Source organism: Thunnus thynnus, chromosome 16 (genome assembly GCF_963924715.1).
Source record: "Thunnus thynnus chromosome 16, fThuThy2.1, whole genome shotgun sequence".
Classification (NCBI taxonomy): Eukaryota; Metazoa; Chordata; class Actinopteri; order Scombriformes; family Scombridae; genus Thunnus; species Thunnus thynnus.
The window spans coordinates 11,744,740-11,761,320 of NC_089532.1; the positions used below are offsets into that span (position 1 = coordinate 11,744,740).

Genomic DNA, 16,581 nt, shown 5'->3' on the forward strand with positions numbered 1-16,581 from the left:
AATTTCTTTGTGGCATGTTTCCACTGCCAAGAGACATTCTAGCCAGTGTGAATTGCAAAAGAAGAAACACAGAAACAAAGACTACTTTCACTAACATCATAAAAAATGAATGTACTTTTGTGAAATGAAACATTTCAAACAGCAAATGTTATATATTTATTGAGACGAGATACATCAAGATTTGGGTGGCTCACAAGTTCCTGTATACTCTCACTGGAAATCTTGGAAAAAGAACACATTTCATTTCAACTACTATGTGACTGCTTTATTTAAAAAGTACCACTGTGCTTCCTTGCTCCTTCATCCATGCACGCTGAGGATCAGATACCCCCCCTCCAAAAAAAAAAGAGCTCTTAAAAAGGTGCATGAAAACCAATATGACCCTCCATCTTCTGACCAATCATGCACATCTGAAACTGCATAACACTGCAACTAACAGTTGGATTAGGAGACTAATTCATTTCACTTGTGTGTTCAACAAACTCTACATGTTTAGATTTATTTAATTCTTGGTTGGCTCAGTGTCTGTAAATAAAAAATGACAGTGAGTGTGTGTGCTTTTGTGCAAAGAGAGAGGAAAAGGGAGAATTGTATCAAGTAGCTGATATGTTTTCCCTCCACCGGGTCCCGTGGCCATGAACAATAGCTAGTGCTGTTTGTTCTTGCTTACCTGGGGCTTCTGTCTCCAGTGAGTCGGAGCAAGACCCAGCCAGTATCTATTCTCCGCGAACACAGCTCAAGCACAGAGACACATTGTCCACAGCTTTTTTAATTAAAGGCCTGGGGTTGACAGTCTGTGCCAGGTGACCTGAACTGCTCCGAGCCTACATGTGTCCTCTGCTATCCTCTCTACTGGGGATAAGTCTCAGTGGATAATTGGATAGGGAAATGCTATACTGCTATCATGAGATGGAGGAAGGATTATCCACTGAGGACTTTGACTTAAGAGGCGGGGATAGAGGAATAATGTAATGTTTTCTTCTTTCTACTTCCAGCCTACCTGCCTCATTCTCCCACCTTTTACACTCTCTCCCCCTCTTCCTCTCTGTTGCAAGACCAGGCTATAAGAGAGGGAGGGGGTACTCAAGTGACTTTTTTTTTTTTTTTTTTTGCCTGCAATGAAATCCACCTGCTCCTCATCTCTGGTGTATTAGAGATTGTCCCAAGTAGTTTTCCCAACCAGAGCAGACATGGAGCGTCTAGAGAGAAGACTGCCTGTAGCTTTCCTCCTCTTTCTGCCTCTTCTTTCTGTCAGCTGTGTCTCCAATCAGAAATCTACAGGTAGATTATATTAGATTATATTAAATAGGTTTTTGGTGAATTATAACTCATGTGCATGCTTGCAGAGAAGTTTAAAATGTTTTAAAAGGTGGGGGGTATGAAGGTATGTGCCCTTCTACAAGAAAATGTGCATTTGATTTTCACTTAATTTGAAACTTTCCTCTGCTGTTTTTGTTCAGTCTCCTGGTGCGTGATATCTAATGCTGAGGAGCAGAAGTGTTTGGATCTGGCCGGGAACGCCACAGCTCGGAATATTAGAGGGAATTTGCAATGTGTCCGTGGCCTGAACACCAGAGATTGTATGGACAAAATCAAGGTATCTGTTCAGTCTTTTTTTTTCATGTTCATTTATTAATCTAATTCCAAATAATACTTTTAGTGAGTTGGGGGATTATAGATTGAAATTTGAAAGAAATATTATCATCTTCAACAATCCTTCTCTATGATTTTGTTTTAAACTTTCTCAATATGACCACACCTTCATTAACTAGTATCTCTTTTTTCAGATATATGTGTGATTAATCTGCTGTATTTTTTATGTTACATACAGTACCAGTCAAAAATTTGGATACACCTTCCCTTTCACTTGAATAAGAAAGTGTATCTAAACTTTTGACATGTAATATGAGATAGTTCCAGCTCAAGAAGGTACTGAAGGGATTTCATAAAAACACATTCAGGCATTGTACTTATTTGTTGCCATTGAACACCACATGTTGGTATAAGCAAGCATCCCTCAGCTATTTGTAACAAAAGTATGTTTTTTCTCAGAACGGGACAGCAGACGCAGCCTCCATGTTTGGAGATGACATCTATGCTGCTAGCCTCTGCCATGGCCTGGAGCTGGCAGCAGGAGAGTCCTACAACGGAGTGGGTAAGTCAGAGGTTTGAGCTCTACAGCAGGTAAAACCGGAAGTCATTGAAGTCTCAGGATTTTGTCTAATGTGATTCACTCCAGATAAGGTCATGTTCATAGCCGAGTGTGTCAAAACCAACATATTAAATCAACAGTAGTCAGTTAAAGCCACATATACAGTAGACACATTATTCTTTGTGTCTTGTATCTTCATTTTCTTGTACCTCTCCCCTTTGATTTTGAAAATGATTCCCACTTGCTTTTTCCTTCTTTTCTCTCTCTGAAATCCTTCCTCCAGATGGTATTAGCTACTACGTGGTGGCGATGGCTCGTCGCTCTTCGTCAGACCTATCCCTGCTGGAGATGCACGAGCGCAGCTCCTGTCACCCCGGGATACGCACTACAGTTGGGTGGACAGTGCCCATTGGCTACCTGGTTAACACCTCCCAGATCAGTGTAGGGGATCAGTGCAACTTCCCCAGAGGTGAGACAGAGTTAGAGGGGGGAAGAGAGATTGAGGGAGGTATGATGTGTGTGTGTGTGTGTGTGTGTGTGTGTGTGTAAGGTATATGAGAGGTTCGGAGTGAGGAGGGGGAAAGCAGTTATGTGGAACGAAGGGGTGAAGGGACAGAGGAGACTGGAGGTAAAAGGAGAAGAGTCAGTTAACAGTGCAGCCTTCTCTGTGAATATGAGATTGGATGAGTGTGGGAGTGTGATGATGAATAGAGGGACACAGTGGAAGATCATGATTTCTTCATAAGAGGGGCAAGGGAGCAGAGCATTTTAAAGGCTGATTTACCTTATTACTGTCAAAAAAATCCTAGACCAAAACCAACAATGAACTAACTGATCTACTGACACGTATTTCCTGTGAAACCAAAGCCTGATATATTATTATTCCTCTGGCCACAGACCTTCACTGTTGTCCAAAGACTGTTAAATACTCATAACAGCATAAAATGTGTATTAATCCACAGCTGAAATGAGGCCCGAACAAATACACTATTCAATCAATGTTTGCCAAAAACTACAGTGCCCAGCTGTTTTGGGAAATAAGCTTTAATGAGCCTTAATTTAAAATTAAACTATATTTTTGTTACCAGTTTGTAAAAATTAACTTCTTAAGTAGGAACAAATAGGTTTGGGGCTGAGTGCCACACGCACGATATAGATGCTGGAGAGTACTGAGAGATGAACGCTTAATTGGTTTTTGACTTTTCATTGGACTTTTTTCCTGTAAGAAAAACATTGATTATATCAGCCTTGTCCTTTAAAAGTTTTTTTTTTTTAATTTACTGCTACCTACAGTGTTTATTAGTTGTATTCCTGATATTATTTTTAGCCAGTATATTATTGTCAATTAGTTTTATGTGGAAATTAACACAGATATGTTTATTTGGTTAACCTTTGTTGATTCTCTGCTTCATTTCTATTTTACCTTTTATCTTAAATACTTCTTTAAAAAAATATTTAATTATCTATGTTTTAGTGCTTGTTTTGTAATATTTCTTCAAGTCAAACAATGAAAAACTATCTAATGGGCTGTGAGAACATCAGGGACAATGATGGAAATAAGTCCAGGACTTTATTATCCTATCCCTGGCAAAGTCTGATATGTTGTATTTTATTATATGTTAGAGCGTTCTCAATAACCCTTAACCTATCTTAACCTAACCTAACCACCACAAATGATTGAGGATGACACGAAAACTTGAAAAACAATCAATTTATTTCCATTGTGGTCTTCTAATTCTGTTATAAAATAAAACAAAACACAAACATCTAATTGGATATTAAACAATTAATACTTAAAAAAACCAACAGCTAATTCCCACAGTGCATCCTTGAAGAACTAATAGACCATTATCATTTGATTTAACCTTCTTTTTAAACTGCACTCCTATTAAATAAACCTAATATCATTTTAGTATAATTTTATAGGAGTATAGGAAAAGTTGGCCTCCGGACGTCTGGCTTTTTACTCACTCATACTCTGTCTTTCTCATTTTCTGTCTTTCTCATTCTCTATCTTTTTCTCCAGCGGTCGGAAACTTCTTTGGCTACAGCTGTGTACCGGGCGTCAAAGACCCCAGACATGACCCCAGAGGAAACAACCCCAAGAACCTGTGCGAGGCCTGTATAGGAGATGAGAACGACAGACACATCTGTGCCAACAACCACAGAGAGAGGCACTACGGAGAGGCGGGGGCCCTGAGGTACAACACTGACACTCATAACATTGGAAATAATACCCTAATAGCACCCAGAGGTGGTGTACTTGTTACGACCGCTGCCTCTGAGTCTCCTCTACTTTATATCCATTTCAGCATATTGTCTCCATAGAGGAAAAATAGTGACTAATTAGAGCTGCCTGCTGCGGAAAATACAGTGATGATAATAATACAATACAGTGACAAGGCATTCAAAGCATTCAATATTACATTACATGGTAGCAACTCCATTCATTAAAAAAGAATGCAAACAAATCAAAATAACATTTCTGTGCACTGTAACTGCTCTTTAATGTCAGTTTCATACATTGCCTGCATGTTTTCACTGCTGTGACTCGAGTTTGAGATGAGAATAAAAGGATCACAGCAGCTCTTTAAACTAATTCTTAAAGTGCAACAATAGGCAGCAGAGGGAGCTTACTTATGGTCTCTAGAGTCACTCTGTCACACCGACACATTCCCCAAGTGTGCTGATTTCCCCTTTATGCGTGTTTTGATCTATTTATATGTTTAATGTGTCTGATTATTTACATTTCCTGTCGTTTTCTTTCAGGTGCGTTGCAGAGAACCTCGGTGATGTGGCCTTTGTCAAACACACAACAATCTTCGACAATTTGGACGGTCAGTGTTTAAATTATCCAGAGCACATTTTAGAGATTACACCACTGGTTATATAATAACATAATTTTATAATTTAAATTATTAATAATGAGGTTATTTGCTGCCAGCAGAGCGTGCTAGTCCCTGTCAAGACACAGGATGTCAGTGTTTCACAATATTTCTTATGGTATTACAGTGTGTAGAATCCAGACTACAATGGACAGATTACAAGAAGGTGATATGTGCATGATATGTGTGAGACAGCAGAAGACAGAGAGGAAATGAGAGTGAGAAGGAAAAAGACAGACGGACAGTCAAAGGTGCAGAGACTTTTGTCCAGCCCTAATTCTCTGTTTGCTGCATCTGCTCCTCCGCTTTGGGCAACATCCAAAATTAATGGTGATCATTATCGCAGTCACGCTACACAGACTCTGCTGGTGCAGTTGAGTTGGAGCAGTTTGACGTCGGCTCCACAAACACTGTTGCTGTTTAACGAAGCATGCTTTCTCATATGGTTCAGAAATGTCCGGAGTCAGACCAATTAACGAAGGTCAAGAAAACACAGAAGGTCCGTGCTGTTGTTTAGGGATGCTGAGAGCAGCTTCAAGGTGGTCTACCGTTTTTCATTTAATTATCTGTTTGGTAAAATAGGATTTTGTTTGCTTTTCAAACTCTTAGGTGGCCAACTAATCTGCTCAAAAATTATAATGTGTCAAGAGTCAACATACTGATTATAGAAAATATTAGGTTATGATTTTTTCAGGAATATTTGTAGGGAAACAAAGACTTAATACTTGATTATGCTGCTTCTTTGAGTAGAAGCTTTTGAGCTGGCTCTAAGAAATACAGTAGTTTGACATTTAGGCAAATACACTCATTCATTCATGAGAAGACTGATACCACTCTCATGTCTCTCCATTACATAATAAGCTAGCTTAGCTTAGCACAAAGACTAGGGACAAGGGGAAACAGCTAGCCTGGCTCTGTCTGAGGTGTGAGGGCTGTTAAGGACACGGGAGTGTGCTTATCTTGTGTGGGTGCTGTGACTTCCCGGAGTCTGGTTGTCTCTGCAAAGACTCCAGGATGTCACTGCACCCAGCCAAGAAGTAGTCCCACTGATAGTGTCATTTTTACACTTTTTACACACACACAAGACATAACATGTTAGGTGGTGAGCTTTAGAGGTGCTGCTAGGTGGGTTTTATTACCTTCGGACAGAGCCAGGCTAGCTGTTTTCCCCCTGCTCCCTGTCTTTATGTTAAGCTAAGCTAACTGGCTGCTCGCTGCAGGCTTATATTTAACTTCACTATTTATCTGATACACCTGCACTCATCTCCTGCCAAGGTAAGAACCAGGAATCCTGGGCCCTGGATCTGGAGCTGGAGGACCTGAAGCTGCTGTGTCCAGATGGAACCGAGGCAGGTCTGGATGAGTATGAGCGATGCCACCTGGCAGCCGTCCCTGCCAACGCTGTGGTGGTGCGCATGGAGGACAAGTGCCGCGTCTGGAAGTACCTGGAACGCTTACAGGTGGGTGCAGACAGATATTGCATCAGCTTTGTCTAAATGTGTGTGTTTTTCCTCAGATGTATGTGTGTATGTCTATCTGATATCTCTGTGGAGTCTGTTTTATTGATCAAAACGTCTCAGAAGGTAGGTATCTGCTAAACTGTCATCCTTCTTCCTTACTGAGTGTGTGGGAGACGCCAGGATGATTGATACGTCCTGTGCTTACTCCCTGGCTACACACACACGCACACACACGCACATGTCCTCACAGGCTGATAGAAACTCACACTCACATGTAAGCCAACGCACATCCATGCATGCCCTCATGCATTAAGTGCTGTCACACACTTTCTCTCTCCTGCAGAATGTGTTTGGCAACGCCGCCGAGGGCTTCAGTCTGTTCAGCTCAGCAGGCTACGGTGAATCCGATCTGCTCTTCAGTGATGCCACCCACCACCTGCAGAGGGTTCTGGGTAGCTGCACCTCTTGGCTGGGCCTCTCTTACACCACCATGCTGCAAGCCTTTGAGTGTGAGGGTAAGAGTGATGATGTGTGTATGTACTGTATCTATGTGGGTCTGCTGTTAAAGAGTAGGCGGCTAAGTGGCTGGAAGAATGTTTTCTCCTTTGTGTGTGTGTGTCTGTGTGTGTGTGTGTGTGGACGTTTGTGTATCCACTGCAGCTGTTCTCATTATTGCGCTTTCCCACCAACAGGCTTCTGCTGATGGAACAGGAGGAAGACATCCAGCGCATCAACTTCCACCCCATTCCTCCGTCTCCGTCCTCCCATTCTGCCTCCCCTCCCTGCCATCTGTGTCCCCCCCGTCAGTCCGTCTCACATCCTTTTTGCTTGGCTTTTTGTATTTGTTTTGTCCTTGCATTTCACTGCACGTTCTCAATCATTACGTCCTCGTCCTCCTCCAACTTAGTGCGTCTTCTAATACGCTGGCTGGCAGGGTAGGACATTGCTAAGAGGGGCTAATCGGATAAGAAAAACTTCAGAAAAATGTCCCTGAAATTGAGCGTGGGTTTAAAAATGACACTGGGAAGAAGGGGTAGGAAAGAGAGAAGATAGGGTAAAAATAGAAAACAATAGAATAGTAAAGATTCGCAGGTTAATGAGTGCTGTAGTTATTATATTGTTGACAGATTTTCTCTTTTTAAAGCATTTTTTAAAAGAGGATTTTGTTGGAATTAACCCATAAACATTAGTGTCCCCAAATTTTTTTATATACACAAAAGAAAAATCCTATTATATAAAAATGAGTTCCTACCCTGGACATTTGTTGGGAAATAGTGTTCTTCTTGGCTTGCTGCATTAGTCTGAGCTTCAGTACCCCCCCTCACCCCCTCACCCCCTCCCACAGGGTCTGTCTCTGGCACTGAACAACTGGGTGCTATTAACTTTGAGCTTAGAAGTCTCAGTTACTGTATGTGTGTGTGTGTGTGTGTGTCTGTGTGTGTACACTTTTTTCCCACAGCCATTATTGCCCTAATTGGCAGTCTGGCATATTATACTGTTTGTGTGCGAGTGAGAGAAAGTGTGTGTATGTATGCATGTGTCTGTACTTGTGCTAATGTGTGACTGTGTGTGTGTATGTGTGTGTGTTGATAGAACTGCTGCTTTCCCATGGCTTGTATAGCTTACGACTTTGGATCCCTGCTTTCTCACGTCTGGTATGGTTGATGGGACTGTGCCAGCTCACAGTGTATTGTTACACTATACTGTACAGTTAGGAGAAGAGGATTAGGGCTTGGGTTGCCTCCAGTGACCCCTTGAGTACGTCTTTTAAAAAGCTTTGGTAATTTTCTCATCTGTGACAACATTTCCATCACCCGAAATTCCCCCGAATACGCTCTCCAAATCCCTCTCCCTCTCTCCTGCTTCTGTTATTATCCATGTAGCAACATGTAGAGGGGCTACGTAGACTCCTGTTGTCTCTTTCTACGACATGTCATTTATACTGAAACATTGCTACCAATAGCAAAGACACTGATAATGATAGGAGGTAAGAGTTACTCACAGGAGGATGTTCAAGGCTGGATTTACAAGCAGCAAATTAGTCGGTGCAGTGTGTAGTGTTGTCAGAAGAATTGTCACAAAGAAGAGTATTACCGAATTAATGTGCTGTGAAGAAATGGTGATTGTTAAAAAAAATGCACAAGAGAATTTCTCCTGACATGTTTAAGGAAGTGTAATTAAAGAGTGTAAAGATGAATCGCAGTTAAATCATCAGCAAGTTTAAAGCCTTACTTGACATACAGAATCGGGTACTGTAAAATGTATAATAGATTGTAATTCTGAGCTTCTCTTGTTGGTCTCCACCTCTATGATTTTCTTTCACGTTCTGCACCGCAGAGCTCAGCAATAAACTTATAAAGTGGACAATGTTCTCCTCATCAAACTGGTGGTTTTCGACCTCATAATACTGGAAAAGAAATAGAAATACTTTGAGTTAGAGCTAGTACAACAGATACAAACAAAGGGATGTATTCAATTTGCACGACTCTGCTTTGAGAGAAAACACTAATGTCCTCTTTTTGAAACAAAATATCGCCACATTTCACCTCACTAGCCGACTGCATGTGTTACGTTTTGGCTCTTGATGGCAAAAAACTCCCCAAGTGTGAATGTGGAAGATGGAAAAATACCACAATTCTCGAGAGAGGCACTATTGTTCACCTCATTAGCGAACAGCAAAAAAAGTCTTTGTCATCTGGTTCAATCTGTTGTACTAATTCAACTCTGGTTTGTAACAATGGTGCTGTTTGTTTTTATTGTTTGTCTGAAAGTCTTTAAAGAGGCTTGATGTAAATACTCCTCACTGCCTGAATGTGTAGAGCTGCAAACCTTTACTTCAACCAATTAAATGAATGATGATAAAGAAAATAATCTTCTCTTCCTTTCTAGCTGACTTCTAATTATCCTGAAACTGCTATATGATATCTGTGTGGAAATGAATTTGCTCGATATCATCTCGCTCGTTCCGTCTCGCACTCTCTTCTCTCACTCTCTGTCTTTCTGCCTTTTGCACACACATTCACTCAGAAATGTGCTGTTTGCTTCCTCTCAGACATCTGGGAACAAAAGTAAAGGAGACGGGGAGGAATTAAAAAGAAAAAAAAAAAAAATGGAGCGCACACACACACAAAGGCCTGCATAGAGAGAGGCAGGTGCTCACTCAAGTGGAGAGATGCACCTCCCAGGTAGACAGGTGAATCAGGGACACACCATCATATTGTTGGTGGCCCCACGTAGAGACAGACCTCTACTCAGCATGGATAAAATATCCCTTCAAAAAATGCCCTTTGGAGAAAGTCTGAGGTCGTGATGGCAGATACTGGAGATTGAACTGCATTGCAGCAGAGTGCTGCAATCATTCTCAATCCTCAGCTCTCTTGCTGTCCATTTTGCTGTAATGCACAAATAAAAACAACTTATGCAGCCCAAACGCGGTCCTCTCATCCTTCTGGCTTGTGTGAATGCCATCGGTGGGAAGTAATTAGTAATTCTATTTTTGTACTTAAACAGCAGTGAACAGATGTGACAGGAGAAGTAAACATAACTCCCCAATTAAGAATAAAAAACAAAATGCTAAGTAATTAAAATACATTTACTCAAACAGGTACTCGAGAACTTTTAGTTTGAATATATGCCCATTTTATGCCACTCTATGCTTATTCTCCACCAAAATGCCCAAGGAAATATTGTACAAAGTACAACACAGAAGCATCTCATAAAATAAAATGCATTTTATAGATTAAACTTCCCACCAGTACATAAAGTAGTTACAATTCGCTCCCACATGCAACAAAAGTTTAAATGGTGCTTACATTTGACTGCATCAGTATAACTATACTCTATAGCAGTCAGTATAATTATATGGTATTATATTAGTATACGCAGTGCAATAGTCCCTAACCCGGAGGTCCACCACAAGAGGTATCTGAGGATTTGTATGATGATTAACAGGTTCAGTTCAGATCTTAATTGTCCCACAAGAGAGAACTCTTTTTGCAGCAAGGCAGCATAAAAACACAAAAACCATGAACATTAAACACAATAAAAACACAATAACACAATTGAAGACATTAAAAGTGTCCGGAATATGCACGCAATTCACAATACAATAAAGGATGTAAACAAGGAAAACAGCAACAAGAAGAATACAGATTAGAAAATAAAGAGCAAAGCTGTGTGAGAGAGGAAGTTTATAAAGTATGAGAGTTAAGAGCACTTATTGCACATGGATGGATGAAAAACTTGAACCTGTTGCACCTACAGTAATTTTTATAAACCTACATCTCTGATCATAGGGCAGGATGTCAAAGGAAAGCTGAATTAATCTATTTATATACACAAAACTGTATTTCTCTGTGCTGTCTATTGTGAATTACTGGATTTTTTTTTGTCTTTTCAGGCCTCTAAAACTTACTCAAAGTCAAAAATGACTGACATGAGCACTTGTTGAGAGGTTGCAAGTACACACAGCTAAAAAGTCCAAACTTAATGAAAAAGTAGTGATGCATCATCAGCCAAATAAGAATCAAACATATCAAATGTTGACCGATGCATTAATGTGTATGTTTACACTTGACTGCTGTTCTTGATTGAGGTGCAGTTTATTCTGTAACAATGCAACAAGTTTAAGTATCTAGTAGCCAAACTAAAACACTCAAGTACATGTAGGTCAAAATTGCACTTATCAGCACTATACTTGAGAAAATGCACATATTTTTTACTGCTCTTAACACTTTGAAAGAGTCCGTTCTGCCTTATGAGTTTTATTTGTAATACTTGTAAAATGATTGTATTAATCATTTAGATTAGTAAAATTGTGAGTTCATGACTTTTATTTGTAATGGAGTGTTTTCACACTAAATATCTGAATAGGCGACATCTTACTGTTGAATGTCGAGATGCCTCTGAATGTGTGTGTGGATGTGTGAGTGAATCCGTGCAGGCGTGTCAGCTCGCGCGTTTGCGGGTGTCTTTATCTCCACTGGCATGGGTGACGGCACGGACGGGAGACAATTTGACCGGAGGTTGTGAGGCGAGAGCGGCGGAGAAGGGAGGGATGACAGTGATGGAGGGAGAGAAAGGGGAAGAGTGACAGGTAATCCATCAGAGGCGTTACTGTCATTATTCAATTACCACCCATCCTTAGCACTCTTGATAACCCCAACACGCACACACACACATAGCCTATGTACCCACACATGTGCGCACGCAGTGGGAAGTTGCACCGAAGTGGCAGATCCTCTTACACAAGGTGGGTTTGTGCTGTGTGGGTGGTGAGGTGAGTCGGGACACGGGGCTTGGATCTGGTTCCTTATACGCTTTTAGTGCAGCAGACCTTTAAATCTCCACTCCTTCCTCCTCTCATCCCTTCTTCCTCTCAACCTCCCCCCCCCCCACGATAAGGAACATGGAGTATGATTAGACGCCAGTGACACCAGGCTTATCGCTCTGCTCCCATAACGCTCCCCAGATCACTTACACAATACAACCCACGCAGCACAGACACACACAAACACACACACACACACACACACACACACACACACACACACACACATACACACACACACACAAGTTTAAGCAGCTATCCTTGTTAGGACATTGCATTGACTTCCATTCATTGTGGACAGCCTAACCATAACCTTAACCAGGACCTCAGAAATGACATGTTGCCTCATTAGGACTGGGCTTTGGTCCCCATGAGGAGTATTGGTCCCGACAAGGTCGGTAAATAGGCGCGCACACACACACACACACACTAAAGGCTGAGACTGGCTATCAATTCTAGATATGCTTTTAGCTCAGTTTGTGTGACGGCGTACGTTGCCTCCATAATGACACGCGAGCAGGGTGAAAAATGACGGCAAGCAGCAGATTGTTTGAATGTGAAGCTCCAGGGAGGAGGATGTTTATGCATAGTATAGGTGACTATATATATAGGTGATAGTGACATGAGGATGCAGGCTCAGTGGTTTTCAAACACTAGATGGCGCTGCCTCCTCAGCAGTGTGCAGCGCATCCATCATGACTTTTCCAATATAACTGGTGTAACACCACATGGGGATCCAAACAGTGCACATACCGAGGCTTCTCTCTTCTCATCACAGTCTGGCTGTCTCCATGTCCTCCTTGCTCCTCCTCTAATCCTCTTTTTCTAATTTCTACTCCCTCTTTCCTGTTTTCTCCTCGTTTCTAATCTCTTCTCTCCTCTCTCGATTGTTCACCTCTCCTTTCCTGTTTCTTTGTTATCTTCATGTCAACCTGTCATTCCTCTCTTTTTCTTCACCTCTTTTATCATCTCTTCTCCCCTTGGTCAACCTTTCTCATCTCCTCTCGTTTTCCTTCTCACTCTCCTCTTCTGATTTATTTTCTTTTCTTCTCTTTGACTTGTTTCCTTCCTTCTCTTCTGTCCTCTCTTTGTCTCCACCTCCTATTTTCTCATTTATTATCCTCTTTTTGTCTCCTCCCAACTCGTCTCCTTCCCTCTAGTTTCACCCACCTCTTTTCCTTTATTTTGCTTCCTCTCCTCTTTTCCCCTCTCTTCTCCCACTACCTCTTTCTCTTATTTCCTTTCCTCACCACTCTCCTCTTTTCTCCTCTACCTCTTTTCTCTCGTCTTTTTTCACCTCTCCTCATGTCCACCTTTCTCTCCTCTCTGCTTCATGCCTTTTTCCTTTCCTTTTCTCCTTTCCTTCTTCTCTCCTCTCCACTCTCCTTGTTTCTTTTTCTCTCCTCCACTCTCCTCTACTTCTTTTCTCTCCTTATTCCTTGTTTTTCCATTTTTCTTCTCCTCATGTTTACCTTTCTCCTCTCCTCTAACCTTTTTCTCTCCTCTTCTGTTTTCACCTCTCCTCATGTCTACCGTCCTCTCCTTTCCTCTTCTGTTTCTGTCCCTTCTCCTCTATTTCTTTCCTGTCCTCCTCTTTCCTTTCCTTTTCTCCTCCTTGCCTCTTCTTTTCCACTCTCCTCTAATTTCCTCTTCTCTCCCCATGTAGAGGGGCTACAACTTTTTCTCTCCTCCTCTCTTGTTTCATTTCACCTCTCCTCCTTATGTCCTCATATCCTGTCCTCTTCTTGTCTCCTCTCCTTTCCTGTCCCCTTCTTTCCTTTTTCCCTTTCCTTATCTCCTCATTTCTCCCAGCCTCCCCTCTACTTATTTTCTCTCCTCTTTCATGTCTCATTTTTCTCTGCTCCTGTTCACCTTTTTCTTCTCCCCTAACCTTTTTCCTCTCCTCTTCTGTCCTGTCTCTTTTCACCTCTCCTCATGTCCACCTTTCTCCTCTCCTCTTCTATTTCCTCATTTATTCTCCTCTCCTACCCTGCCCTGTCTTTTCATCCACCTATTTTCTCTCCTCTCCTCTCCTCTCCTCTAGTCTCCTTTCCTCTCCTCTCCTCTCTCCTCTCCTCCATGGAGCAGTAGCTCTGTAATGTTGTTAGGACATGCTCTCATTAATAACCTACACTCTGAGAGTCTTTGCTAGTGGAGCGTGAATCTCCCGTTTGGGGACGAATAGAGGGTATTTCACTGCATGTGTGTGTGTGTGTGAATGAATGAGAGACAGAGAGAGGATAGACAGAATGAAAGAAAACACGACGGGTGGGTGTGCTGTACAAAAAGCATGTTGTTTCCTCCCATTGTTTAATGGTGCTGGATCAGCTTGCGGTCTGCTGGTCCAATATGTTTTATGTGTACTGTAGGTGGGCGCGTGGATCCGTGCCAGACGTCCTTGAGTCTGACCCTGTTAGGGAACCTTGCCTTTGGGCATCCCATGGCCCAGTACTCATTACTGCTGTAGGCACACACACACACGCACACACACACATGCACACACACGTACGTGCACCTATTCACACACAAACTCTCACCATGCACAGCACAAAGTGGTCATCTCGTGTGCAAACACAGAAATCCAGTTACAGATAGACTGCAGATGTGTGTGTGTGTGTGTGTGTGTGTGTGTGTGTGTGTGTATGTATGTGTGTGTGTGTGTGTGTGTGTGTGTGTGTGCTATCTATGTTCACTATCTTATAAGGGCTCAGTAAAATAGTAATTTGTGAGCAGCCGTTCCCTCATTAGGAAAAGTGTCAATGGTTAAACGTGAAAGTTAAGGTAATGCCTGCTGTCAGGCAATTAGGGGAAGTTACAGTTAGGGGAAGTTACAGGGAGTGAGTGTAAGTCAACAGAAGTATAACAAGGATGTGTGCAGGTGTGTTTGTGTATGTGTGTGTGTGTTACATTTACGCTCTGTGTGCCACCTCTATCTGTTCCTGCGCTCCATAACGAGCCGACAGGTGTACGAGCCAGCAGGCTGGACACTGACTGATGCAGCGCTAATGCTCAGACATTCTCTTTCTCCCACACACACACACACGCCTACACACATACAGACACACACAGACACACACACACACACACAGGAGTAATGTATTGTACAATAAGTGTTGTCCAACCTCAGCAGTACACTCAGCTTTGGCAGAGAGGCAGAAACAGAAAGGAGGAGGAGGAGGTGGTGGGGGATGAGAGAGGGTGATTAAATAGTCTAGTTAGTCCACAGAGTGGTTGAGAACATTAAGCGCCGGGCCATTCATCAGTATAACACACACAATACACACACTATGTATACACGCACCCACTCATATTGATTGCAAAAGTTAAAAATGTCTCTGCTTGGTGAGCCTCACTCAGTGAAATCTCAGAGGATAACAACACACTAACACACACACACATAAATTCCCCAAAATTCCCATATGTACATCTACACACACCCACACAAACACACACACACACACACACACACACACACACACACACACACTGCCTCTCAAACAGATTAATTTTCCATCACTTACCCGTCCTGTCATAAGTGTGAGCACTGGCTCATTAAAACTCTTCAAACTCCCTCCCACATCTCCCTCCTGCACCTCCCCACCCTCCCTCTTTCTCTCTTTCTCATAAACGGACAGGACTCCTTACTGCTATAGAGGTGGGGATATATAGAGGAAAAAAAAAAAAACAACAAAAACATGAAAGCCCAGGGAGGATAAGGAGGGTAAAGCAGGTGGGCTGTCAAACAAGAGAAGATGAGGAAATGGAAGAGTAGGAAGAGAAAAAAAATTAGGTGGATTGTCAGAGAATATGACGGAAGGAGCATGAAGGATTTCTACAAATAGGGTGAGGAATGAGCAGACGGGGGAAAGGACAAACAGTCGGGGAAAAGGGGGAGAAGAGCAGTAGGATAAGCAGTTGGGATGTTGAATATGAGGAAAACAGAAATAGGAAAAAAAGAAAAAAAGACAAGGAGGAATGGAGGAAAAGGAGAAATAGACTAAAAGAGAGCAGGAGAAGATAAGAAGCAGACAGGATGGTGAATAATAGGATGGTTGTAAAGGAAGGGGACATAAAGAAATGATGTATAAGCAGCAAAATGAGGCATTTAGTTGGCAATTAGTAAATGGGATGAACTGAGAGGTAAAGGAGAAGAGGCAAGGACATCATCAAAAAGACAAAACAGCAAGGGAGGGAGGGGAAGAGGAGCGATTTATCCTTATGCTCTCAGTAATTCCCAAATATGAAGTCCCTTGTTATCACTGTTTAGTTTTAATCTTCAGCCTAACAGTCTTTTTCATTATCAGGATAATGCTGGTTATTACCTCTTCATTGGCAGGAATATTATGATGGATGTGTTCCAATCAGCCCTGGCATTAATACGATCAGCGCGGACATTAGCACAATCAGTCAGCACGCCGCTGATAATAACTCTTGATTGTTGTGATTCAGTCCCAACGCCACGACAGCCGGAGCTGTGTTTAAGGACCATTAGTTACAGAGAGATGGAGGGAAATAGCAGGGAAGGAAAGAAAGAGCCCGGGAAGGAAGTAGAGAGAAGAAGGGAAGGAAGGGGGATGTGGTGAAAAATGAGAGCGAAAGTGAGAGTGAAAGGTTGATGGTGAGGAAAAGATGATGACAGACAGAAAACAAATTTAGGCTGCATTTACAATTATGTTTGGATCCAATTTCTGGAGCGTTTACTGCTTTAATGTGGTTCATCTGGCCAGACGAGAGTAATGAGATCTAAACTCAGGT

The 16,581-nt window shown here is 42.0% G+C and overlaps 1 protein-coding gene across 1 annotated transcript; it reads left to right on the top strand.

Annotated features, from left to right (window-relative positions):
* Positions 1 to 805: 805 nt before the first annotated feature.
* otomp (otolith matrix protein) lies at positions 806 to 9,986 on the top strand. Its single transcript, XM_067614754.1, has 9 exons — positions 806 to 1,281; positions 1,461 to 1,597; positions 2,053 to 2,155; positions 2,436 to 2,621; positions 4,179 to 4,353; positions 4,922 to 4,989; positions 6,313 to 6,497; positions 6,841 to 7,012; positions 7,190 to 9,986. The coding sequence occupies exons 1-9, from the start codon at positions 1,191 to 1,193 to the stop codon at positions 7,198 to 7,200; spliced, it is 1,128 nt and encodes a 375-aa protein (XP_067470855.1). The 5' UTR covers positions 806 to 1,190; the 3' UTR covers positions 7,201 to 9,986.
* Positions 9,987 to 16,581: the final 6,595 nt, after the last annotated feature.